A 27658-nucleotide genomic window follows, 5' to 3' on the forward strand; every position below is an offset into this window, starting at 1 on the left:
ACAACATCCTCTAGTATGCACTTGAACAGAATTAAAATATAATGAGGGGTGGGTCCTGAGAGTTGGGTGGCTCAGTGGATTGAGAGTCAGACATTTCCTAAATGTATGATTCTGGGCAAGTCACTTAATCCCTACTGCCTAACCCTTACCACTCTTCTGCCTTTGGGAACACAGTATTGATTCTAAGAAAGACGGTAAAGGCTTTAAAAATAGCAAAAAATAAAAATTTAAAAATATAATAAAACACAGATAACAAGAATACAAGGTTCTCCAAATCAATATGCTCCTAGAGGGATCCTTACTTATGGTTTAGAGGCCCCATTTCTTTTTTGTATTTAATATCTCTAGTCTTTATAATATTCTTAAGAATCAGTCTTTCCTCTCTAAAATTTCTTAGAAAATATTTAATGTATAATCACTATAGCTACTGTCCAGATCTTTTCCCTAAGTTATCTTTCTTCAGAAAAGGTTTGGAGTGAGAGGTGTACACTAATTACAGGATAGATTCATCAAATGTTTTATTCAGTTTTCATAGAATCTTAGAACTGGAAAGGTCTTCCTTATGTGCTACTTATAACAAGAGAAAAATAACATTTGGAAGCTCCATTGAGTTAAGGAAAACCTATGAGTAAAAGTGCACTCAGACCATAACCAATCCTCTATAGACCCAGAAGTCCCAGAAAGGCAGGATCTTGCCTCAATACAAGGAAATAGCTAACAACCAAAAACTCCAGAGCCTAATTGTAGATAAGGTTGTCTCCAAAAGGACTGAGTCCCATTACAGAAAAGTTAAGACCAGAAGCAAAGGGATCACTTGTCCGGGATGTTGTCATTGGAAGGTGGTATTCGAATATTCCATGACCTCTAAGATTCCTTCCAGCTTTGAGATTTTATGTTCCCTGGGACTGAAAAAGGAGAAACACTCCAAGCCATGCCCCACTTATTCCAGGGACAAGGGGATAATCTTCTATTGCAGTATCACCCCTACCTCACAAAAGGATGAAGAGAATAATAATCATAGGTAACATTTATATACAGCTCTTACTGTATACCAGGCATTGTGCTAAGTGTTTAAAAATTATCTCATTTAATCCTTACCTAGGAGATAAGTGCTATGATCCCCATTTTATAGATGAGGAAGCTGAAGCAACAGAAGTGACTTGTCCAGTTTCATAAGCCAGTAAGTGTTTGAAGCTGGTTTTGAATTCAGGTCTTCCTGGCTCCAGACCTGGCACTATGTCTATTGTATCACCTAACTGCCCACTTTGCAAACTTTAAGCTACTTAAGCATTTCATATATGCTTTAGCTATGACTACTGATATTGATCATAAACAGCTTCTCCTGAGCTGGCATTTGACTTTCAACTTTCCCCAACCCCCACTTCCCTCTTCCCTGGAGTTGCACACAGGCAAAAACCTTCTGGGTTGTGAAAGGAAGAGCAATGAATCAGGAGTCACATGATCTCTGTTCAAAGTCCTGGTTCTGCCACCAATTCTATGGAAAAACCCCTTCCCTCAGTTTTCTCCCCTGCAAAGTATAGGGGTTGGATGAGCCAACCTCTAGTCATTTTTCAGTGCTGTCATTCTATGTTCTAATTTCCCTTTCAGCCTTGTCTCATCTATCTTCCACAGCCAGCATTTACAGAGTGCGTTAGCATTTACAAAATGCTTTACTGCATTAATTCATTTGGTAAATGACACATGGCCATTCTTTTAGATATCTTAAGATAGTAATCATGGGGGGGGGGGGAAGGGAGGTCAGCTGGGTAGCTCAGTGGATTGAAAGCCAGGCCTTGAGATGGGAGGTCCTGGGTTCAAATCTGGCCTCAGACACTTCCTAGCTGTGTGACCCTGGGCAAGTCACTTAACCTTCATTGCCTAGTCCTTACCACTCTTCTGCCTTGGAACCAACACACAGTATTGATTCCAAGACAGAAGGTAAGGGTTTAAAATTTTAAAAAAAGATATTGCCTACTCCTATCAGTCCCTGTTTCTAGACTAAAACAACTTCAGTTCCTTCAAAAGATCCTCACCCAACAGTTTTGGGTGATTTCACCATCCTGGCCACTCAGCTCTTATCAATGGATCTCTCTAAAAAAGCTATCTAGAAGCTGACCCAATATACACACCAATAACAAAGGTGGAAGTCAAGGGTCCAAAAGAGGCAGGGAGCCAATTCCAGGCTTTCCCATGGGGCCCATCCATCCCTGGGTCTCAGAGATGTTGTCTTAGGGAGATTAACACTACTGGGAGCATGAATATAATGCCCCATGCCTTCTTAGGTTCTGGAGGCCTAGTCTGGGAGAGGAGGAAGTGACTACTTCTTTCACAATACTAAATGAGTCTTTCTGGGGAAGGGAGAACTAATCAGGGTAGTTCTATGGCCAGGGAGTCTTGCATCTTTTGTTTGCGATTTCTCTCTCAAGCCCTTCTGAATGCACCTGGCTCCAAAGAATAAACACCTGGGACAGTGGCAGGTCTTCTTGGAGTTCTTCCAGCTTATATAATAGCTCTCAAAGACAGGCTGCTAGGATACAGAGAGCCTGAGGAACACAGCACCTGGCAAGGATCACCCTCTGTAGGCAAAGTACTATCTCAGGCACTTTCAGAAGTAACCAGATATAAAATAATAAAGATAAGAACTAATAGTTATATAATATTTTTACATACATTTATCTCATTTCTTTCTCAGAAACATCCTGTAAGATAAAGTACAGCAAATATTATTTCTGGGATAGAACCTGAGATTTGACTGAGGAAATTCTTTTTACCAATGGAGGTTGGTATATGATCTACAATGTATAGTCTTAATGACTTAGGGAAAGAATTGGTTAAGTAACTCATCCAGGGATACATAGCCAGTATGTATGTTAGAAGCATCACCTGAGGGGGCAGTTGGGTAGCTCAGTGAATTGAGAGCCAGGCTTAGAGACGAGAGGTCCTGGGTTCAAATCTGGCCTCAGACACTTCCCAGCTATGTGACCCTGGGCAAGTCACTTGACCCCCATTGCCTAGCCCTTACCACTCTTCTGCCTTGGAGCCAATACACAGCATTGACTCCAAGATGGAAGGTAAGGGTTTAAAAAAACAACCCTTACTTTCTCTCCTAGTAACTTCTCCAAGTCAGAAGGACATGGGCCAAGCAAACCAAGTTAAAATGACTTGCTCAGTATCACCCAGATAGGAAGTGTCTGAGGCTACATTTGAACCCAGGTTTTCCTGACTTCAAACCTGGTGCTCTATGAGCCACTGGGCTGCCTTTTTGATGGATTAGTAAAGAGGGTTCAATTATTTACAAGGTCATTCTCCTAACAAGTGTAGATGGCAGGACTCAAACTAAGGTCTTTTAATTACCAATAGTCTTTCCTCCCCAAAGGCCAGTGTCATCTCCAGGGCCCCCAAGCTCCTATGAATTGTATCCTTTAAATTAACTCTAAATAGAAGCCCTTCCCCCACCCCCTCCAAAATAGCCAAAGACATTCTTCTGTATGGATAAGAGCACTAGAATGAGGCTTGGAAATCAGGAGACCTGTGTTCTAGGTCCAACCTCTGCCAATAAGCAACATTAATATTCATTTACCACCTCCCACAGCCTCAGTTTCTTCATTTAGTAAAATGAGAAAAAAACAAAGGTAATATTTGGGAAAAGTTAAAGCTCTGTTACAGACAAACAGTATTATTAGCCCTTACCTTTCTCTGAGTTGGTTCCTAACCTAGGAAATTTTACCAGGCCCTAGTAGAATGGAGAAAATTGGCAACCTCCTACAAGGTGGAAGGAAGGCAGTAAGGGAAAGCCACTACGTATAGCTGAGGGTCAACTTTTTCAAAAAGAAAAGGAAAAAAAAAGGATTAAGCCAGAGATAACTCATAGACTTCGTATCCCAGCTTCTGGTCAGATCCCATCAAATAGAACAAATAAGGTAATATTTATAGAGTTTAGCATGGCGCCAGGCACATAGTAGGACTAATAAAAGAGGTTTCCCTCTTCTCCCCCAACAGGCTCTTTTTATAGACTGAATATTTACTAACGGATCTGCCGACTGTCTAGGATTCCGTGAATCCGTGAGTAGGCTAAGAGGGTAAGGGGGCAGAGGAGCTCCGGGATTTGGGAGTCATCGAAGAAATTGGAAGAAATCGGCGGGCTGTAGGCCCGGGATCTAAAGGGGTCCAAGGCTGGGGCTAGGAGGCTCCTCAAGAATTTTCCTATAGGCGGCCAGGGCGTGGTGGGGCAGAGGGATAAGGAGCCTCGGGAAGAAGCACCGGGTTCTTTCCCAAGCCCTCCTTCCCCGAGTCTTTGGAATCTCAGCTCTTTAAATCCCAATCCCGGGGCGGGGATGCAATGAGGCAGCGCAGGAATGGATAGGAGGGGAGTGAGCTTTGAAGAGGGGAGCGAGGTTTGGGCAGGGGACATAGGCATGGCCATAGGTAGGAGCTGGGAATAGGACAAGCTCTGAGGCTGGAGCAGGCTCTGAGGAGGAACAGGCGCTGGGGAAGGGAGAAAGGTTGGGGGGAGGGGTTGGGGAAAGGGAAGGGGCTGGGGCAATCTCAGGGGCAGGGGCTGGGGCAGGGGTAGGGCCATGCGGGAGGACCCGGCTAAACAAAGGAGAGTGGCGCCAGTTGGCCGAACGACTCACCGGCATGACGGCAGCAGGAGTCTGAAGATTTGAGGTGAAAGGTTGGCGGCTGGGACTGCAGGCTCTGCGGATTCCGGGGCGCTTCCGGATGCGCGGCCACGAGGGCCCCAAGCCCTGCCTCCGCCCGGGGCTGGGCCGCCGTGGGACCTCTCCGGTGCTGAGCACAGGGAGGAGCTGCGCGAGGGCGGTGCTTTCTCGGCGGGCAGCAGGGGGCGCTAGGGGCTACGGGCAGTGCTACTGTGACTGAGAGGGAAGAGGAAGGAGTGAAACAGCGGGACTTCAGGCACGTGCAGAGATAGAGATGCCCAGAAATCCCAGGGCGGGCAATAAGAGCCACGAGAAACGGAGGAGTAGGAGTAGGCAGAGAGACAGACAGCAGCCACCCAGAGGAAGAGCCGCTCTCCATCAGCTCTTGCAGCCACTTCAACGGGCCGAGGACGGGAGGCTGCCACTCTTACCACCTCAGCAGCCCCACTAGGGCCCTCCATCAGGCTGCCATTACCAAAGAGCCCCACACACGAGCACATTGCTAGTCACACTGTAAGAGCCTAATAAATGTTTGTCAACTGACTGCTACAGAACCTGCTGCTCCTCTGTCATGGAAGATGTAGGCCTTGGGCCCAGGCCCAGCTGCTTTCAAGAAATGGCTCCGTTTCCATGTCCCAGAACCTACTAATACCTGGGAAGGAATTATCTTTTCTGACTTGGGATGATGAAATCTCTGAGAAAACAATGGTGCCCCAGCCCTGCATTACAGCCAATGACCCAGTAATATTATTTATTTCTATTCCCTCATTCTGTAAATACGGATACATTTATTAGGTGTTGACTATGTAGTAAGAACTAGTCCAGAACTCCAGTGCTAGTCACTGGAGGAAAAGGAGAGCCAGAAAAAGATAAAAAAGTTAGGGGACATTAAAGTGAATCAATGGATAGTGAGTCCAGCCTAGAAATGAGATCAAATCTTGCTTCAGATACTTTCTAGCCATGTGTCCCTGGGCAAGTCACTTAACCACTATTACCTAGCTCTTACCACTATTCAGCCTGTGAATCAATAAGACAGAAGATAAGGGTTTAAAAAAATAGTCCCTGTTCTCAGGAATTTATAGTCTACTGCCAGAAGTAACATAAACATAAATACCAAAAAAAAAAATGTGCATATATTAAATAGTTGTGGAGAATACTGGCATGAGACAGGATAAGCCTGTCTGTAGGAAGCTACCAAAGATGGGAGAATCTAGGGGTTCTAAAAGGCAAGGTGGAAGTGCATTCTAAACATGGGGGGCAGGTCCGATGAAGGCAAAGATACAGGAGATGGAAAGTTGTGCTCAATGAATAACAAGTAAGCCCATTTGGCTGGAATATAGTTTATGCAGATAAATGTGCAACAATAAGGCTGACTGGAGCCAGATTGTGAAGGGTTTCATATGAGAAGAAAATAAGCTTTGATATAACTATATCTGAGCACTATACTTAAGCAGTATATTCCCATTTTACAGTTGAAGAAACTGAGGTAGACAAAGGTTAAATGAGTTTCCCAGGGTTTTACAGCTAGTATCTAAGGCTACATTTGAATTCAAGTCTTCCTAACTCTAGGCATAGCTCTCTATCCCATGCATTACCTATCAGTCTCTGTTGGAGACAGGTTAAGGAATTTGTAATTTAGCCAAAAAGAAATCGGAAACTTCTTGAGCAAAGCACGACATGGTCAGACCTGTGCTTTTTTATTGTCAACTTAGCTGCAATATGGTAGATGGAATGGGGAGGAGAGAGGCTGGAAGCATGTAGGACAATTATTAAGCCACTTTACTGGTCTGGGCAAAAAGTGAAGTGGGTATCCACAAGCAGAGGATAAACTGTGGGAATAAAAACACAGAGGAAAAGCAACTGCTTGACTACAGGGGTTGAGGGGACATGTCTGAGGAGAGACTCTAAATGAACACTCTAATGCAAATACCAACAACATGGAAATGGGCTCAAATCAAGAACACATGTGATACCCAGTGGAATCGTGCGTCGGCTATTGGGGGGGGGGGGAGGAAAATGATCTTTGTCTCTAATGAATAATGCTTGGAAATGATCAAATAAAAAATTATTTTTAAAAAAAGTGGTGGGTCTGAAGTAGATATAATAGAAATAGAATGAAGAGAAGGGACTAGATGGGAGAGATGTTATGGAAGTGGAGAAAACAAGCTGGTTGACTGAGTAGATATGGGGGAGGAGTACAGGATAACACCAAGACTGTAAACCTGGGTAACTAGAGGTATCACAGAATTCTAGAGCTTGAAGGTCTCAGCAGCCCTCTAGTCCAATCTAGACCCCACTAGATAGAACACACCCAACTAGTGGTCATTCAGCCTCTTCATGAAGACTTCCAATAAGGGGAAGCCAGCCTCTCTTTCATACACACAAGTAAGAACATTCCACTTACAGAAAGCTCTCATTGCTAAGATGTATTTCCTGACATCAAACCTAAATATATCTCTTTGCAACTTCCACCATTGTGCCAGGTTCAGTCCTCTAGGGTAAATTAAAATAAGTCAAATGCTACTTCCACATGGTAACTCTTCAATGTCTCCTCTGAATATTTTCTTCTTTAGTCTAAACATCACCAATTACTTCTTCCAGTTCTCATAAAATAAGACTCAAGGTTCTCTAGCCAAACAGTTGCTCTCCTCTAGATCCTCTCTGACATATATATCCAAGTTCTTCCTAAACTGTGGTACCCAGAACTGAACACCATATCCTAGATATCATCTAACCTATGCAGAGTACAGAGGAATTATCACCTCCTTTTTTCTGAAAGCTTTGAATGTCTGAATGGATCCCAAGATGTTAGCCCTTTTTGGCTACTACATAACACTGCTAACTCATATTGAGCTTTCTGGATAATGAAACCCCAAAACCTTTTTTAACTAAATTGCTGTCTAACCATATCTACTGCCATCTCATACTTCTGAAGATTCTTTTTTAACTTAGGTGTAAGACTTTATATTATCATTATTGAATATCATTTCATTACATTCAGCTCTAGTCTGTCTAAATCTTTTTTGGATGCTTTTTCTGCCAATTAGCACATTTGTGATCACTTCCAGCTTTGTGTTTTTGCTGATTGTATTATTACATTGTCTATTCGCAAGTTTTTGATAAAAATATAAAGTAGAAGAGAGGTATGGGTAGGTCTCTGTGGCACTGCACCCTAGACGTTCTTCCTAACTGATAATTTGTCCTAGTGTTCTATTACCCAATCAGTTCTTTATCTAATCAAAATCCTGATAGTGCTTTCAAAGCACCACTTAAATGCTTCCTCCTAGATGGGGTCTTTCTTTATCCTTCTAGTTTCCAGGGTCTCTTCCTTCACTCCATCTCCCCTGCAAAGAATAACCCATATTCATTTTGGCATCATGGATAAAGAGCTGGACTTGGAGTCAGAAAGATATGACTTCATGTCCCCCTCTGATGCATAACTAGCTGTGTGACCCCAGGCAAGTCATTTAACTTCTCTGTGCTCTAGACAACTCTGTAAAACAGTTGAGTTGCAGAGAAGGTGTCAACTTGCATTGATAGAATAATTTCTTCATCTGTGAGTTCTTTGTAGAAATGAAATTATATACATAGGCCTTATTCCTTTTTCTATTCTAATATTTATCTGTGTACATATTGTTTCTCCCAATAAACTGTGTATTTCTTGAAAACAAGGACCATTTAATTTTTCTTTTCATATACTTAGTGTCTAGCACAATATGATAGATGTTTAATTACTGCTTATTGAATCATGATTAATTACAACTTTTCAAAATAATTAAAACTATCCACATCAAAAGCATGAAATAGATAAAGAATGTCTCTATTCCTCACATTAGGTGTATCTTGTCCATGAATGTGATATGTATGTCCACATGGTTTTGTATAAATTCACCTAGCAGAGAGGCATAAATAACTATTTTTAGAAATTAATTTCCCTTCTCCAAAAGAGACTTTAATTACTGGATGAAAAGGAGCAAAAGATTGAGGTCAGTGGGCTGGCTACTTTGCTCTCTTCAGAGAGAGAGCATTGGGCTAGATTTATATCTAGCTGCCTCCCTAAATATTGTTATTATTGGGGAAACCATTTTAGGTTTAGGTTGTTTTTAAAGTCACTATTCCTCAAAGAGATAGGAGTACAGCTTATATCTGAAGGTTTAGTTCCTTCAGACCAAATGTTAGTTACACAAAAGGCCATCACCAACAGTGAACAACAAATGAGCCCATTTTTCAGTCATTTGTATAAAGTTGTGGCCTGCAGTAGAGCATTACTCATGAAAGCCTGCCAGTTACTTCCCTATTTCTATAGAAATGTCCAACAACAGTTATTCACCATTCTCTAGTCTCTTAGGTTTGTAAACTTTGCATTGTCCTCTCCTCACTCTTCCTTACTCAACTTATTTGTCAAATCTCACCATTTCTCTCTCCACAACTCCCATTTGATCACTTCTCTCTATTCACATAGTCACTACATTGGTTCAGTCTTTGACCACCTGCCACCTACTCAAGCCCTAAACTACTAGAGTCCATCCCACATATGGACTATTTTCCTAATTTTCTTTTTCTTTTTTTAATTTTATTTAGTCAATTTCAAACATTATTCCTTGCTTACAAAAATCATATTCTATTCCAGCTTCTTCACCACCACCCCTCTCTTCCCGCAGCCGAAGTGCAATTTGACTAGGTATTACATGTGTCCTTGATCAGAACCTATTTCCATGCTGTTGATATTTGCACTAGGATGTTCATTTTGGGGCTATATCCCCAATCATATCCCCCTCAAACCATGTCATCAAGCAGTTGTTTTTCTTTGATGTTTTTACTCTCACAGTTTTTCCTCTGAATGTGGATAGTGTTCTTTCTCATAGATTCCTCCAAGTTGTTCAGAAATACTGCATTGCCACTAATGGGGAAGTCCATTTCATTCTATTGTACCACAGTGTATCAGTCTCTGTGTACAATGTTTTCCTTGTTCTGTTCCTCTCACTCTGCATCAATGCCTGGAGGTTGTTCCAGTCCCCATGGAATTCTTCCACTTTAGTATTCCTTTGAGCACAATAGTATTCCATCACCAACATATACCACAATTTGTTCAGCCATTCCCCAATTAAAGGGCATCCCCTCATTTTCCAATTTTTTGCCACCACAAAGGGCGCAGCTATGAATATTCTTGTGCATGTCTTTTTCCTTATTATCTCTTTCAGATACAAACCCAACATTGCTATGACTGGATCAAAAGACAAACAGTCTCTTATCGCCCTTGGGGCATAGTTCCAAATTGCCCAAGAATGGTTGGATCAATTTACAACTCCACCAGCAATGAATTAATGTCCCAACTTTGCCACATCCCCTCCAGCATTCATTACTTTCCTTTGCTGTCATATTAGCCAATCTGCTAGGTGTGAGGTGATACCTCAGAGCTGTTTTGATTTGTATTTCTCTGATTATAAGAGATTTAGAGCACTTTTTCATGTGCTTATTAATAGTTTTGATTTCTTTAACTGAAAATTGACTATTCATGTCCCTTGCCCATTTATCAATTGGAGAATGGCTTGATTTTTTGTACAACTGTTTTAGCTCTTTATAAATTTGAGTAAGTAGACCTTTGTCAGAGGTTTTTGTAATGAAGGTTGTTTCCCAATTTCTTACTTCCCTTCTAATTTTGGATGCATTTGTTTTGTTTGAACAAAAACTTTTTAATTTTAATTTGATGTAATCAAAATTATTGGTTTTACATTTTGTGGTTTTTTCTAGCTCTTGCTTGGTTTTAAAGTCTTTTCTTTCCCAAAGATCTGACATGTATACTATTCAGTGTTCACCTAATTTTCTTATACTTTCCTTCTTTATATTCAGGTCATTCTCCCATTCTGAGTTTATCTTGGTGTAGGGTGTGAGATATTGATCCAAACCTAATATCTCCCATACGTTCTTCCAATTTTACCAGCAGTTTTTTATCAAAAAGTTGGTTGTATTCCCAAAAACTGGGATCTTTGGGTTTATCATAGACTGTCTTGCTGAGGTCATTTACTCCAAGTCTATTCTACTGATCCTCTTTTCTGTCGCTTAGTCAGTACCAAATTGTTTTGATAATCACTGCTTTATAGTATAGTTTAAGATCTAGGACTGCAAGTCCTCCTTCCTTTGCATTTTTTTATTCATGATTTCTCTGGATATCCTTGATTTTTTGTTCTTCCAAATGAATTTTGTTATGTTTTTTTCTAATTCCGTAAAAAGTTTTTTGGTAGTTCAATGACTATGGCACTGAATAGGTAGATTAATTTGAGTAGGATTTTCATTTTTATTATGTTAGCTCATTCCACCCACGAGCAATCTATGTTTTTCCAATTGTTTAGATCTAGTTTTAATTGTGTGGAGAGTATTATGTAGTTGTGTTCATATAGTTCCTGTGTTTGTATCGGCAGATAGATTCGAACGTATTTTATTTTGTCTAGGGTGATTTTAAATGGAATTTCTCTTTCTAATTCTTGCTGCTGAAATGGGTTAGAGATATATAGAAATGCTGATGACTTATAAGGGTTTATTTTCTATCCTGCAACTTTGCTAAAATTGTTGATTGTTTCGACTAGATTTTTGGTTTATTCTCTAGGATTCTTTAAGTAAAACATCATGTCATCTGCAAAGAGTGATAGCTTGGTCTCCTCATTGCCAATTCTAATACCTTCAATTTCTTTTTCTTCTCTAATTGCCACTGCTAGTGTTTCTAGTACAATGTTAAATAATAGAGGTGATAATGGGCATCCTTGTTTCACTCCTGATCTTATTGGGAAGGTTTCTAGTTTATCCTCAATGCAGAAGATGTTTGCTGATGGTTTTAGATATATACTATTTATTATTTTTAGGAAAGGCCCTTCTATTCCTATACTTTCTAGTATCTTCAATAGGAATGGGTGTTGCATTTTATCAAAGGGTTTTTCTGCACTATTGAGATAATCATGTGATTTTTGTCAGGTTGCTTGTTAATATGGTCAATTATGTGGATGGTTTTCCTAATATTGAACCATACTTACATTCCTGGTGTGAATCCTACCTGGCCATAGTAAATAACTGTCAGTGATCACTTGCTAGTCTTTTTGCTAGTATCCTATTTAAGAATTTTGCATCTATATTCATTAAGGAGATTGGTCTATAGTTTCCTTTTTCTGTTTTTAACCTGCCTGGCTTTGGGATCAGTACTATATTTGTGTAGTAAAATGAATTTGGTAGAACTCCTTCTTTGCTTATTATGTCATAGAGTTTGTATAGTATCGGGATTAGCTTTTCTTTGAATGTTTGATAGAATTCACTTGTAAATCCATCAGGCCCTGGGAATTTTTTCTTAGGGACTTCTTTGATGGCTTGTTCAATTTCTTTTTCTGATATGGGGTTATTTAGGTAATTTATTTCTTCTTCTGTTAATCTAGGCAATTTATATTTTTGTAAATATTCATCCATATCACCTAGATGTCACATTTATAGCCATATAATTGGGCATAGCATTTTTAATGATTGCCTTAATTTCCTCTTCATTGGAGGTGAAGTTTCCTTTTTCATCTAAGATACTGTTAATTTGGTTTTCTTCTTTCCTTTTTTATTAGATTGACCAGTACTTTGTCTATTTTGTTTGTTTTTTCAAAATATCAGCTTCTAGTCTTATTTATTAGTTCAATAGTTCTTTCACTTTTGATTTTATTAATTTCTCCCTTAATTTTTAGAATCTCTAATTTAGTTTTCTTCTGGGAATTTTTAATTTGTTCGCTTTTGAGTTTTGGGATTTGCGTGTCCAATTCATTGACCTCTGCCTTCCCTAATTTGTTAATATATGAACTCAAGGATATAAATTTTCCCCTGAGTACTGTTTTGTCTGCATTCCATAGAGTTTGAAAGGATATCTCATCATTGTCATTTTCTTCAATGAAATTATCAATTGTTTCTATAATTTGTTCGCTAACTAACCGATTTTAGAGAATCATATTATTTAATTTCCAATTAATTTTTCATTTGGCTTTCCATGTACCCTTACTGATCATTATTTTTATTGCATTATGATCTGAGAAGGTTGCATTTATTATTTCTGTTTTTCTGTATTTGTTTGCTACGTTTTTATGACCTAGTACATGGTCAATCTTTGTGAATGTACCATGTGCTGCTGAAAAGAAGGTGTATTCCTTTTTGTCCCTATCTATTTTTCAACATATATCTATAAATGCTAATTTTTCTAAGATTTCATTCAAATCATTTACTTCTTTCTTACTTATTTTTGGTTTTATTTATCTAAATTAGATAGAGGTAGGTTCAGGTCTCCCACTAGTATAGTTTTACTATCTATTTCCTCCTTCAATTCCACTAGTTTCTCCTTTAGAAATTTGCATGCTATATCATTTGGTGCATACATGCTGATTACTGATATTTCCTCATTGTCTATACTCCCTTTTATCAGGTTGTATTTATCTTCCCTATCCCTTTTAATCAGATCTATTTTTACTTTGGCTTTGTCAGATAACATTATTGCAACTCCTGCCTTCTTTCTGTCAGTTGAGGCCCAATAGGTTTTGCTCCAACCTTTGATTCCAACCTTGTGAGCATCTACCCTGTGAATCTCAAAAATTCTCAGACCCTACTTCATAAGATTTGGTTGAGACCATTCCCCATTTTAAACAATGAAGGGCCTTAGATCAGGAATGTGAGACCCCTACTTCACCCCTACTTAAGCATACTTTAGGGGAAGATAAAATTGTAAACTCCTTGCTGAACAATGAAAAATACTTAACCCATACTTATAGTAAGACAAAAGTTCTTAAGCTGTGCCTATTTTTAGATCTAATAAAAAAAAAGGGTGTTAAGTACCTATAAAGGTCAGGCAACTTGTGAACTTGCAAAGGACAAAGAGGTGAGAACTTACTCAAAGGTTTTTAGTCTACTCAGATGTGAATTACTCAAAAGTTTAGTCTACTCAGGTCTGAATTAAGAATGGTGTGTCCTTTGGAAAATGTCTACTGTGACTGGTAGATGTGAGAACTTAGGGGAGGTGACATAGGAGAAAATTCTCTTTAAAAGGAGATGATAAGCTGAGAGCAAAGGACTCTCTCTCAAGAACTGTCTCAGAGAACTCTCTCTGGAGATTGAGCTGGCCAAAGCTGAACTGGTGTCTCTCTGAACATTAGAATCTTGCTTGGACAAATCTTGTGGTGCATTGATAAAAGACTGCCTGATCTCTCTCTTAGGTTTTTCAGCCTGGGTATATTTAATATTTGGGAATTTTTCCCTGGTGACCACCTTATATTTGATTTAAAAAAAGACACTGTCTTGAAACCATATTTTCTGTGGTCACAATTTAAGCCAACCACTCTTTTATCTGCCACAGTTTATGGCTTCCACTATTTTAATTATTACAAACTCACTCAGGTGTGTTTCTTGTAGACAACATATGGTAGGATTTTGGTTTCTAATCACCTCTTATATTTGTTTTCTTTTTATGGGTGAGTTCATCCCATTCACATTCAAAGTTATGATTGTCACTTGTGTATTCCCCTCCATTTCGATATCTTCTCCTAGCTCTGTCCTTTCTTCTTTTGCTATATCATTTTAAACCAGTGGTTTACTTCTAATCAATCCCCCTAATCCCCTCCCTTGATATGCTTCACTTTCTGGCACCTCCCTTTTTGTCCCCTTCTTGTTTTTTTAGGGTCTGTTAAGTTCCCACCACCCTCTCTTTTCATCCCTTTTTGTATTCCCTTCCCCTTACCCCCCCTTAGTTTTTCCTTCTCACTTTCTCTGTAGGATAAGATAGAATTCAAGACCTCAAGGGATCTAGATGCTCTTCCCTCTCAGAATTGATTTCACTGAGAGTAAGGTTTTAGTATTACTTATTAGCACTCTCTTCTTCTCATTCTTATAAGAGTATTCTTCCCCTCCCCTTCATATGTGTATCTTTGTGTGATAAAGATTATCCTATTTATTTTATTTCTTCAAGTATCTCTTGGTGTCATCTTCAATTCCCCTGCCCTTTTTGTTTTTTTTGTATATAATCTTATAGCACTTATTATCCCAATCTCTTCCTGTGAATAATTCTTCTAATTACTGTAATAGTGAATATAATTTTTGAGAATTACAAATAACATTTTCCCATATATTTATATAATTTGATCTAATTGTAGCCCTTAAAGAAGAAAGTTTGAATAAAAAAAAATTTTCCAATTTCTCCTCTCTTTTTTATTTACCTTTTCATGTTTCTCTTGATCTTTGTGTTTGGATATCAAACTTTCCACATAGTTTTGGTTTTTTCTTTACAAATACTTGGAAATCTTCTATTTTGTTGAATGCCCATACTTTTCCCTGGAAGTATATAATCAGTTTTGATGGATAGGTTATCCTTGGTTGAAGACCTAATTCTCTTTTTTTCCCCATTTGAATTCATTTATTTAGCCAATTTAGAACTTTGTTCCTTGGTTATAATAATCAAATTGTTTCCCTCCCTCCCCTCCATCCACCCTTCCCACAACCACTTGCAATTTCATTGGGTATTACATGTGTCCTTGATCAGAACCTATTTCCATGTTGTTGTTTGAACTAGGATGTTCATTTAGACTCTACATCCCCAACCACATCCCTTCAACCCATGAATTCAAGCAGTTGTTTTTCTTTGGTGTTTTTACTCCCACAGTGTTTCCTCTGGATGTGAATAGTAGTTTTTTTCATATTTCCTCCAGGTTGTTCAGGATCACTGCATTTCCACTAATGGAGAAGTCCATTACATTTGACTGTACCACAGTGTATGAGTCTCTGTGTACAATGTTTTCCTGGTTCTGTTCCTCTCACTCTGCATCACTTCCTGGAGGTTGTTCCAGTCTCCATGAAATTCCTCCAGTTTATTATTCCTTTGAGCACAATAGTATTCCATCACCAACATATACCACAATTTATTCAGCCATTCCCCAATTAAAGGGCATCCCCGCATTTTCCAATTTCTTGCCACCACAAAGAGTGCAAGTATAAATATTTTTGTACATGTCTTTATCTTTATTATCTCTTTGGGGTACAAACCCAGCAGTGCTATGGCTGGATCAAAGGATAGATGGGAAGACCCAATTCTCTTGCCTTTCTGAATATCATGTTCCAGGCCATTTGGTCCTTTACTGTGGAAGCTGCCAGGTCCTGTGTGATCCTGATTGGTGCTCCTTGGTATCTGAATTGTCTCTTTTTGGCTTCTTGTATAATTTTCTCCTTAGCTTGAAAGCTATTGAATTTGGCAATTATATTCCTGGGAATTGTCTTTTGAGGATTTAGTTTAGAGGATGTTCTATGAAATCTTTCAATATCTATTTTGTATGATTTTTTGTAGTATGATGTCGAGATATCTGTTTATTTCTGGCTTTTCAGGTAGACTAATGATTCTCAGATTATCTCGCCACGATCTGATTTCCTGATATGTCATTTTGTGAATGAGGTATTTTATATTTTCTTCTATTTTGTCAATCTTTTGACTTTGCTTTATTAATTCTTGCTCTTTTGCAAGATCATTGTCTTCCAGTTGCCTAATTCTGGTCTTTAACGACTGATTTTCCACTATAATCTTTTGATTTTCCTTTTTGGTTTAGTCTCTCCTGTTTTTCATGGTTTCCAGCTATTGTTGCTCCTGGGCAAAATTTGCCATAGCTGTGGAGGTTTTTCGTTCTCTTTTTAGTAAGAAATATGAGTGAGATGGGGAGGCTCTCTGTGTATGGAGCTAAGGAGCAAGGATTTTGCCTTTGGCAAGCTCTAGAATCTCCTCAGCTTCTGCTGTTTGCTGCCCTTCTCTGTGCTATTTTCCCCCGAGCACACACAGTCTGCGCTTTTCAGCCTGCTGGAGTTTCAGGTGTAGCTGTTCTCAAGGATAGGTCTTTGGTGGTCTTAGTCAGCTCCCAAGGACCTAGGGGTGCCCCTTACACACTCTGGAGATGCCCCTTGCTCACTGATTCTGGTGCACGCTGGCTCTGTTTCTGGCTCTGTAGGTGGGGTGGGGAAGGATAGCTCAGTTTGAGGTTTTAGTTGGAAAATTTCCACCCCCTTATAGTGTGGAAATGCCAAAATCCCACATACCTTCAATGCTGCACCCTAATGTAGAGTCCCTTCATTCTTATGAATTAGGTTTTTTTGATCTTTTGAGGTAGTCTATATCAGTGGGTGCTGAGGAGAGGATGAGTCTTGCATGTAGACTGCTGCCACACTTACCCAGAAGTCTATTTTCCTAATTTTCTTAAGTAATTTCCCTAAAGCATGGCTCAGTAGATGGGGAACCAGGCATAAAGACAAGAGGTCCTGGGTTTGAATCTGGCCTCAGATACTTCCTAGCTATGTGAACCTGGGCAAGTCACTTAACCACCATTGCCTAGCCCTTACCTCTCTTCTGCCTTGGAATCAATACACAGTATTAATTCCAAGATGGAAGGTAAGAGTTTTTTAATGTAAATATATACCCCTCTTCTCACTTTTGAAATACCTAAAGATATACCTGAGTCTCTTTGGGCCACATCTTCTTCTGATGTAGGCTTACTTAAATCTGCTGTTCCTGTACAGATAAAAACTAAATCTAGCCCACCTCCTTCTATCCCTCAGTATCCCCTCTCGAAGGAAGCAATTGAGGGAATTACACCAGTTATTAACTCATTAAGAGAACAGGGAATAATAATCCCTTGCAAATCTGAATACAACACGCCCATCCTGCCAATTAAAAAACCAAAAAAAGGGCCCGATGGCAAACACATCTATAGATTCGTACAGGATCTAAGGGCAGTGAATAATCACGTTATAAAGAGACACTCCGTAGTTTCTAACATACATTCTATTATTTCATCTATTCCTAGCACAGCTACATACTTTACAGTAGTAGACTTGTGTTCAGCTTTCTTTTCCATACCAATACATGAGAACTCCAGGCATATTTTTGCTTTTACCTGGAAGGGCTCACAATATACCTGGTGTCGGCTGCCACAGGGTTATGTCGAAAGTCCGAGCTTATTTGAGCAAATTTTGAGCCAAGACACAGACAATATAACATTTAAAAATAGCAAATTAATCAAATATGTAGATGATCTACTCTTGGCTTCAACAGATGCAAAAACATGTCAAGAAGATAGCAAACACCTTCTTTTGGAATTACACAAAAGAGGACATAAAATCTCTAAGGATAAAGTTCAATGGTGTCTCCAAAAAGTAGAATATTTGGGATACATTTTGACTGCGGGTACTCATTATATTTCTCCAAAATGAATTGAGAACATTCAAAAATTGAGTGCTCCTACCACTAAGAAACAGCTGAGAGCAATTTTAGGAGCAACAGGGTTTTGTAGACAATGGATTCCTTGCTATGGGGAAATCACTAAACCCCTTATAGCATTAACAAAGGATTTGGTTCCTGAACCCCTCAAATTAGAGCCTGAACACTTGTCAGCTCTATCAGATCTAAAAAAGGCTATCATGTCTGCCCCTGCTCTAGGCATTCCAGATTACAACAAGCCATTTACTTTATATGTGCATGAGTGAAGAGGAGTAGCCTCTGGTGTGTTAACTCAGACTTTGGGACCTTCTCAGCGCCCAATTGCTTATTATTCTGCCCAACTAGACCCAGTAGCAGCAGGAGCACCACCATGCCTTAGAGGAGTAGCTGCTACAGCCTTACTAGTAACAAAAACCGTTGATTTAGTATTGGGATGTCCATTAACAATAATGTGCCCACATGAGATAGAAGCATTATTGATAAAACATAGAACACAGGCATTCTTGGATCAGAGAATTACAAGGTATGAAATAACCTTATTAAATAGTGAAAATATTACCTTTAAACGCTGTTCAACTCTTAACCCTGCCACCTTGCTTCCAGATTTACCTACTTCAGGAGAACCACTACATAACTGTGAAACATTACTGTTCATGGCAGAAAAGTCTCGAGATAATCTCTTGGACACTCCCTTAGACAATGCAGATCTGATTTTATTTACCGATGGTTCCTCTTTTATGAGGGACGGCATACGTTACACTGGAGCTGCGGTAGTCTCAGAATTTGCCAGTGAATGGTCAGCTTCACTACCTTCTAACATTAGCGCTCAAGGAGCAGAACTCATAGCTCTAAAACAAGCTTGTATAATTGCCAAGGATAGAAAGGCAACAATTTATACGGATTCTACATATGCTTTTGGCATTTGTCACTCAGTCGGGATGCTATGCCTCCAGAGAGGATTTTTAACCTCAGCTGGAAAATCCATAGCTAATGCAGAAATTATTAACGAAGTTCTTTCTGCTCTCAAACTGCCTAAAGCCCTAGCTGTAGTTCATTGCTCTGCCCATACAGGTGGCTCTGACCCTGTCTCTAGAGGAAATGACCGAGCAGATGCAGCTGCAAAACTAGCAGCCATAGAAGGACCTGGATTAATTTTAACATTAACAACCACTGATAATTTAAATTTATCACTTTCCTATAATGAAAAGGAAGTGGAAAAATGGAAACAAAAATTTAAAGCAAAACAGATTAATGGAGTATGGGTGTCATCTGAAGGAAAACCCCTGCTCCCTAGAAGTTTCTATAACCAAATTTGCCAATCTATTCATAAAAATGGTCATTTTGGCACCCAGGGCATCGTGGACTCTGTCAAGAGAGTATGGATAGCCCCTGGTATAACTACTATACCCTCTAAAGTATGTTCAGCCTGCCCTATCTGCCAGGCATATAACCAACATGCATATCGTGGAAAAGCCTTTGGGGGACGTCCTCTGGCTTACACACCTTTTGAACATCTACAGATAGATTTCATAACGATGCCAAAGGCTGGACATTATAAATTTTGTCTAGTAATTGTAGATCAACTAACCAGATGGCCAGAAGCATTTCCTACGACCCGAGCCACAGCAGACTTTGTTGCAAAGATACTTTTAAAAGAAATTATTCCTCGTTTTGGCCTGCCAGCACGTACTGGCTCCGATAGAGGGAGTCATTTTACCGATTCTGTCTTAAACCAAATATATTCTTGCTTGGGGATAACTCCAAAATTCCATGTTCCATATCACCCCCAGAGCTCAGGCCAAGTGGAGAGGATGAATAAAGAACTTAAGACTATGATTGGCAAATTATGCACTGAGACCCATTAAAAATGGCCTGAAATTCTCCCTCTGGCCCTATTTTATCTTAGAAGCAGGCCTAGAGGAGACTTACATATTTCACCATTTGAGATGCTTTTTGGACATCCGCCTATACAGGCTAAGCCTTTCTCCCCGGCTTATACATCGCTATTAGGGGGAGATATTACTATTGCTTCCTATATACAGGAGTTACAGCACAAACTACGTGAACTTCATGAATCTGGAGCTGCAGTACAAGCCGGACCATTAGACTTTTCTCTGCATGACCTGAACCCAGGAGATAAAGTTTATATCAAGAATTTCAAGCAAACTGGAGCAACTGAACCTTCATGGGAAGGACCATTCCAAATATTATTAACTACTCCAACATCTATAAAGATTGGAGAAAGAGACTCTTGGATTCACTGCTCACATGTGAAGAAAGCATCTTCTGCTGAGACTGATTGACTCTATCCTATCATATGAATTGTGACTCTATCTTATCATATGAATTGGAGATAATAATCCATAGACAAATGGATGCTGTTTTTTCAAGAATATGTTGAATTACTGATTTTTTTTCTTATTTTTCTTATTTCTTTTCTTTTCTTTTTTGATCAGAATATTTGATTTTTTTCTCCTTTTTTGTACTGAAGGTACACATAATTAATATTAATATTATTTTTCCCTGCAGTAATACAAGTTAATATATATACTCTTGCTATAATATCAATATATGCCTAAAAGCTTTAAACTATGGGAACCTGCCATTTATTGATAAAATATTATAGGACTGTGATTAATGTTTGTGTCTGATTCCAGGAAAAGGGATAAAAACAAGGAGCACAGACTAAACCTGAATAGTGCCAATAGAGCACACAAGAAATATTAAAGTGAGACTCGAGGTTGCGACGCTTAACTTATGTTTAAGTCGTAGGACTTCCTTGTATCTACACTGTTTTCGAAGTACTCAAACAAGTACAAAGCTTGACTATCATGCTGGCTCCCTATATCCCTAAGGAAAAAAAAAATCAGACAAGGGAATGACATTTCCCCATCAAAATAGAATTCTAATTCTTTTCTTCTTATATTATGGCAACTTCCTGTAGTCTTGGCTACAAATGGCTAAGTGAAATATTACTGCATTCTGTCCTACATACTTGTGGGATTGAAATTACTTTAAACTGGACCTATACAAGGCCTATTTTGAATTTTTCTTATGTTTTTGATTATTTTTCTATTCTTTTGATAATTGACACATACACCCCCATAACTGAACATTGCATTCTGAGCTAAACTTGATACTTTTTTAAATACTTACTTCAGGGGGGATTGTATTTTAATTTAAAATCTAAGAATTTTTTTTTTGAATTTTTTTGTTTGTTTGAGATTGTATTTTTATAAAAACCCAAGAATTTTGAATTTTGTTTAAGATTTTACTGTTATAAAAATCAAAGATTTTGATTCTGTTCGAGAAAAGATCTTCAAGAAAAAAGCTTGAAATGTTTATATCCAGAGAATGAACTGTTGCAGAAAGATGCCGAAAATCTACACTTCATCAAGAATATCAAGAATGAACTTTGGATGTGATTGATTGGACTGAACTTTTGATTGAACATTTATTGTAACTGTACACATTTATGCCAAAAGGGACTGCCCCTAATTTTGCTTTTTGTCAATGCGCCTAGCAAAACATTGGTTTTGCTTTCTTTTCTTTTCTATTTCCTCTCTCACTATTCTAATTTCTCTTAGAAAATTGAATATTGTGTATATCTTTAGTTAGAAGTGAATTTAGAACTACAAAATGATTATGTTAAATGATCAATGGGGAGACTAGTCTCCCAATGATCATCAGGGGGGATTGTAAACCTTAAAATTTCTTAGACTTATAAATGTTGGAAATTTCACTATTGGGAAATTTCATACTTGAAAAATTTCCTATTGATAGTGGGAACTCTATTGGAATGTGAACCCCATTGGCATGGGAGGTTCCTCCTCCTCCCTTCTTAAGATTACTTTAGGACAGAAACCTTTTGCTGAACAATGGAAAGGGCTTTGACCTATGCTTAAGCATAGAACAGGAATTTCTTTGAGTCATGATTGATTTTAGAATTGATACAATAGAGATACTTGGAATGACAGAACCAGGTCTTGGAAATTACAATCTCCACCCTACTCAGTCCTAACAGGATTTAGGAAGGGCTGCAGCATAGATCAAAATTTAATTATTCCAATTTCTAACCTACTCAGGGTAACAGGATTTAGGAAGGGCTGTAGCCAAGGATCAAGATTTAATTATTTGAGAATATGACCTTCAACAGACGTGTGCAAAGCCACAGACCTCTGGGCAGTCCTGGTTAAGCTAGAGCCACCATTGGCACAGGGAAGACATGGACAGTGATTGGTAGATGTGAGAATGGAGGGGAGGGAACTTGGATGGTTTGCTTAAAGAGAGAGGGGTCTGAGGACTGAGGGGTGGTTGGTTGGAGAGTTTTGGCTCTGAGTGGTTGGAGAGGTGCTCTGAGAAGCTTGCTCTGAAGGAAGCTGGAGGTGGAGGCCCCTGAGACTGTTTCTCCATTTTGGTCACGTGAGTAATAGGGACTGATCTCCTTTCTTTGCCCCAGCTATCTAAGGGCTTGGGCCTTTTGGCCCAGCCTAAACAGAAGGGGTATTTAAGCCCTATTCCCTTCTCTCCCCTTTCTCTCTCCCTCTCTCTCTCTATCTCTAATACCTTTCTTCATCCTGTTTGTAATTAAACTCCATAAAAGGTTGACTGCTGGCTGACTTGAGTTTTCATTTAGGAATTACATAGCTGAATTCCTTGGCGACCTTAAATTAATATATATCAGTCTTTTAAAGTGATTTCCTTGTCACAACATTGAAACTATTGAGTAGCAGTTACATCTGCCAGAAAGGTAAGGTGCTGTTTCCTTTCTGCATCATTGACCTTTGGTACTTCTTTGTTTTTTGAAAGCATAAAAGCTGTAATCTGTGGAAGTAAGTCATAGAAATGTCTCAAAACTCTCCCTTGACTCAGCCAATGGACTTCTGTGTGGTACAGAACATCTTCATAGGCAACATTTAGCTCAGACAGAAATTCCTGAAATTGTCTGTGGTTTAGTGCATTAGTTCTAATGAAGTTAACACAAGATATCACAATTTTCATAACAGAGTCCTACTCCAGTGATTTACTACATAGCAGTGCTTGTTGGTGGATGAGGCAGTGTATGACTATTGGATGAGAATGGTTACGTTTGTCCATCTCTTGGTAAATGCGAGCAATTACTCCTTTCTTAAACCCCACCATGCTAGGAGTACCATCAGTTGTCACACTGGCTAGTTTAGCCCAGTCCAGCTCCAAATCGTTCACAATTTGGGAAACCTTTTCATAGATATCCTCTCCTGTAGTTGTTCCTTTGATGCTTTGCAGTGCAGCAATCTCTTCTGTGACTTTGTCAGAGAATTGTTTTATAAAAAGCTCTTCACAGTTTGTTGTTTCTCTTCTAATTTTGATTGCACTGTGTACAAAAACTTTTAATTTAATATAGTCAAAATTATTCATTTCACATCTTATAATGCTTTCTATCTCTTGTTTGGTCATATTCTTCCCTTCTCTATAGATCAGCCAGGTAAGCTCTTCTATGTTCCCCTAAGTTAGTTATGGTATCAGTCTTTATATCTAAATCATATGCCTGTTTTGACCTTATCTTGGTATAGGGTGTGAGATTTTGATCTCTACTTACTTTCTGCCATATTATTTTCTGATTTTCCAAGCAGTTTTTGTTAAACAGTGATTTCTCATTCCAAAAGCTGGGGTCTTTGTGTTTATCAAACACTAGACTTCTAAGATCATTTCTCCCATTTTATTGTGTATTGTGAATGAGTACATTGAAGAAAACCTGCAGAAGCAATGGATGGACGTTTGTAGAGCTGTCAATCAATGAGCATTCCGAAGAAGAATGTGACCAGGAGGAGACTGTTAAAAGAAATACCCAAACTGCTTGAAATCTTTGTCCTGACACATGAAGGAGGAAGGACTGAGAAGATCCTTTCTTTACTGATTTTCTTTCTGTTGTATCAAGAAGTGACTCTAAGATCCTCAAACCTGTTAGCCACATCCCTCATCCAAGACTATAATATTATTTCTCAATTTAGGATTCTTTAAGATCAGGAAAACCCTAAACCCTCTCTCCTATTCAATTTCCTTTTCCTTCCCCTTCCTTAAATAAACTCCTTGTTCCAACAACTTAAAGAGTGCATTTTATATCAGATATATCAGGCAACTGACTCAAAACTGAATTCCATTTGTCATCAACTGAAGAGACTAACTGAAGTGAGAGGGAGAAGGGAGGAAGGAGGCAGATCTGATTCCTCATTACCTCATTGGTCTATAGGTTTTGCCCAGCAATCTTACAGTACCATAATCCATAAAGAAACAACCAGCATTAATACAGTATCTATTCTATTCCATTGTTCTACCATTCTTTTTTTTATCCAATACCAGAATGTTTAATGATTATCATTTTATAATATACAGTCATCTCTTGCTATATTATGCTTCACATATTTCAGCTTCACTGTATCTCAGGTTTAAAAAAAAAATATGTACCTAATTCTGTATCACAGAATTTTTGCTATATTGCAGGATTTTGCAGATAAATACTGTACTGTGAACAATGGAAATGCAGTATACCACTACCTCTTGCACAAGTTTGTCAATGTGAGATTATACATGGCACACTTTTGGCTGATGGAACGAAAGGTGACCAACCACAGCACTGTGTTCTGTATCCTAGGCGCTGATTGGCTCAATCTTTATAAAAGTGTGGGAAAGGTTAATAAGTGTATAGAAAACGTTTGTAGAAAAGTGGGGTTTATAAATACTTAAAATATAGTTAATAATAAAAATAAATATAATGCCAGTACCTTGTGGATTTTCATCTGTCACGAGGTTCTCTGAAACATAACTACCATGATAGGAGAGGGATCACTCTAGTTTGAGATCTGGTACTACTAGGCCACCTTCCTTCACATTTTTTTTCATTAATTTTCTTTATATTCTTGACCTTTTGTTCTTCCAGAAGAATTTTGTTATTATTTTTCCTAGTTCTAGAAAATAATTATTTAGTAGTTTGGGTTGGCACTGAATAAGTAAATTAATTTCTGTAGAATTGTCATTTTTATTATATTAGCTCAACCTACCAATGAGCAATTAATATTTTGCCAGTGGCTTAGATCTGACTTTATTTTTGGGAAAAGTATTTTGTAATTATGTTCATACAATTCTCAGGTTTATCTTGACAAGTAGATTCCCAGATATTTTATATAGGCTAGAATTACTTGAAATGGAATTTCTCTATCTTTTGCTGCTGAACTTTGTTTTTCATACATAGAAATGCTGATGATTTATGTGGATTTATTTTGTATCCTGAAATTTTTCTAAAGTTATTAATTATTTCAACTTGTCTTTTAACCAATTCATTAGGATTCTCTAAATATACCATCATATCATTTGTAGAGTGATAATTTAGTTTCCTCATTGTCTATTTTAATTCCTTCAATTTCTTTTTCTTATTGCTAAAGCTAGCATTTCTCTAATTTCTAACACAATATTAAAAAATAGTGGTTATAAATGGGCATCTTTGCTTCACTCCTGATTTTATTGGAAAGTCTTCTAATTTATTCCAATTGCAGATGATAGTATAAGATTAAAATTTTATATTCAATACTCCAAGTATTATTTTTATAAGATGTATTAATAATAATTTGAAGTAGAGGAAAGTGATAGCCTTAATAAAGAGTTTCCCAGCCATGCTCAGGGTAGAAGGGAGAGAGGCCAGAGTTACACACAATTTTATCAACACAATGTAAACACATAATATAGGGATGAAGGGAAAAGTATTCTGGGAGATGAAGTCCAAGGGTACAAAATTCTATTTACACATTACTCCCTGTGATCCTTTTGGGAGACTAATCTCCCCAGTGGATAATTTAAACATGACAAATTTAAAACTAAAGATTGTAACTAAAGGTATATACAATATTGCAGTTTCTGAAGAGAAATTACAATAATATGGGGATAAAAGGGAAACAAGAGAAAAAGAACAAAAACCAATGACTGCTATATTTATGAAAAACCTATTAGGGGACAGACCCCTTTGGCATAAATATACATTCAAAACAAATGCATTCAACCCCCCACAATTCAATTCACCACATCCCCAAGTTCACTCTGGATCTTTTGATACAGCATGTGATTTCTGAAAAGCATCTTCATGGCACCGTTTCTAAACAGTTCACCTTCTGGATTCTGGGAGGTAGCAAATTTCTTATCCTAAAATTACTCTCAAAAGAATTAAATTTTGCATTATTGGATAATAATACAATTCCCTCTCAGGAAGGTGTTAATAAACACATGGATCACTCAAGGATGCATGGCTGAGTTATGAAGTATATGAATCAATTGTCAGAAGAAAATAAAAAACATAAAAATCCAAATAAAAGAGAAAAAATCACATCTGTTTGAAATATAAAATACCAAAGTCTAATATGTAACAATTCTAAGTAAGAAAAACAAACCTATAACAGGTCCTTGAATCAGGGCCCGATTAAAGTAATTTATGTCCCATATGCCTATAGTAGCAATTATGCACTTACCCAATCAGCAGCCAGGACTACAGAAAATTTGCCACACTATGAAAGAAAGAAAAGAGACTAGATTTTAGCAGAAAATTGGGAAATAGGATTCCCTGGTCTGATTTTACTTTTCTCTCAGGAATAAGGGAGCCAAGATGGCAGCCAAAGTAAGGTGCTTGATAGAAGTGTGGGACAAGGAAGACCTGTGTCTGACATATTTCAAACAGCCACAACCTCAAACCCCAAACACCAAACACGTTCAAGTCCTCTTGTCTTGGTGCAGTACCTCATCAATTTCACTGAGATTGGTTGGGCTCTTTGACCATGTGCTCAACTGGCACTATGCAGATTCTATATGCTCCCTTGGCACTATGCATTGGCTCTTTTTGTGTTCCCTTCTCCTGGAATCAGACACAATCAGTAAGCAAAGTCTCATAATTTTTTTTCTTTATCTTTTATTTTATTTATTTCATTAAATATTTCCCAAATACATGTAAAAAATTTTTAACATTCATTTTTTCTTTTTTTTCTTTCTTTTTTAAAAATTTTAAACATTATTTTATTTAGTCATTTCCAAACATTATTCACTGGAAACAAAGATCATTTTCTTTTCCTCCCCATTATTTCCCTGGATATCCTTGATCTTTTGTTCTTCCAAATGAACTTTGTTATGGTTTTTTCTAAATCATTAAAAAATTTTTTGGAAGTTCCATGGGTATGGCACTAAATAGATAGATGAGTTTGGGTAGGATGGTCATTTTTATTATATTGGCTCATCCTACCCATGAGCAGTTAATGTTTTTCCAATTTTTCAAGTCTAGTTTTAGTTGTGTGGAGAGTGTTTTGTAGATGTGTTCATATAGTTCCTGTGTTTGTCTCAGGAGATAGATTCCTAAGTATTTTATTTTGTCTAAGGTAATTTTGATTGGGATTTCTCTTTCTAGTTCTTGCTGTTGATCTGTGTTGGAATTACATAGAAATGCTGATGACTTATGTGGGTTTATTTTGTATCCTGCAACTTTGCTAAAGTTGTTGATTATTTCAATTAGCTTTTTGGTTGAATCTCTAGGATTCTTTAAGTAGACCATCATGTCATCTGCAAAGAGCGATAATTTGGTCTCCTCCTTGCCTATTTTAATGCCTTCAATTTCTTTTTCTTCTCTAATTGCTACTGCTAGTGTTTCTAATACAATGTCAAGTCTCATAATTTTTGAACAATTGATGGCACCATTTCTATAATATAAAGCTTTGGTTATGCATTGACATTAGGGCTAATA

The 27658-nt window shown here is 38.1% G+C and overlaps 1 protein-coding gene across 4 annotated transcripts in view; it reads right to left on the reverse strand.

The window, feature by feature from the left end:
- The window catches only part of ATOX1 (antioxidant 1 copper chaperone), a 29011-nt gene extending 24193 nt beyond the window's left edge, over nucleotides 1-4818 (reverse strand). For all 4 annotated transcript variants that reach the window (XR_008915143.1, XR_001626624.2, XR_001626623.2 and 1 more), the window contains exon 1: nucleotides 4635-4818. Coding sequence is in view for 1 of the 4 variants with exons in the window: in XM_007473911.3 (XP_007473973.1) it covers nucleotides 4635-4640 (6 nt within the window). In the remaining 3 variants the exon portion in view is untranslated. The remainder of the gene's footprint in view (nucleotides 1-4634) is intronic.
- Nucleotides 4819-27658: the final 22840 nt, after the last annotated feature.

Source organism: Monodelphis domestica, chromosome 1 (assembly GCF_027887165.1).
Source record: "Monodelphis domestica isolate mMonDom1 chromosome 1, mMonDom1.pri, whole genome shotgun sequence".
In the NCBI taxonomy this organism is placed as follows: domain Eukaryota; kingdom Metazoa; phylum Chordata; class Mammalia; order Didelphimorphia; family Didelphidae; genus Monodelphis; species Monodelphis domestica.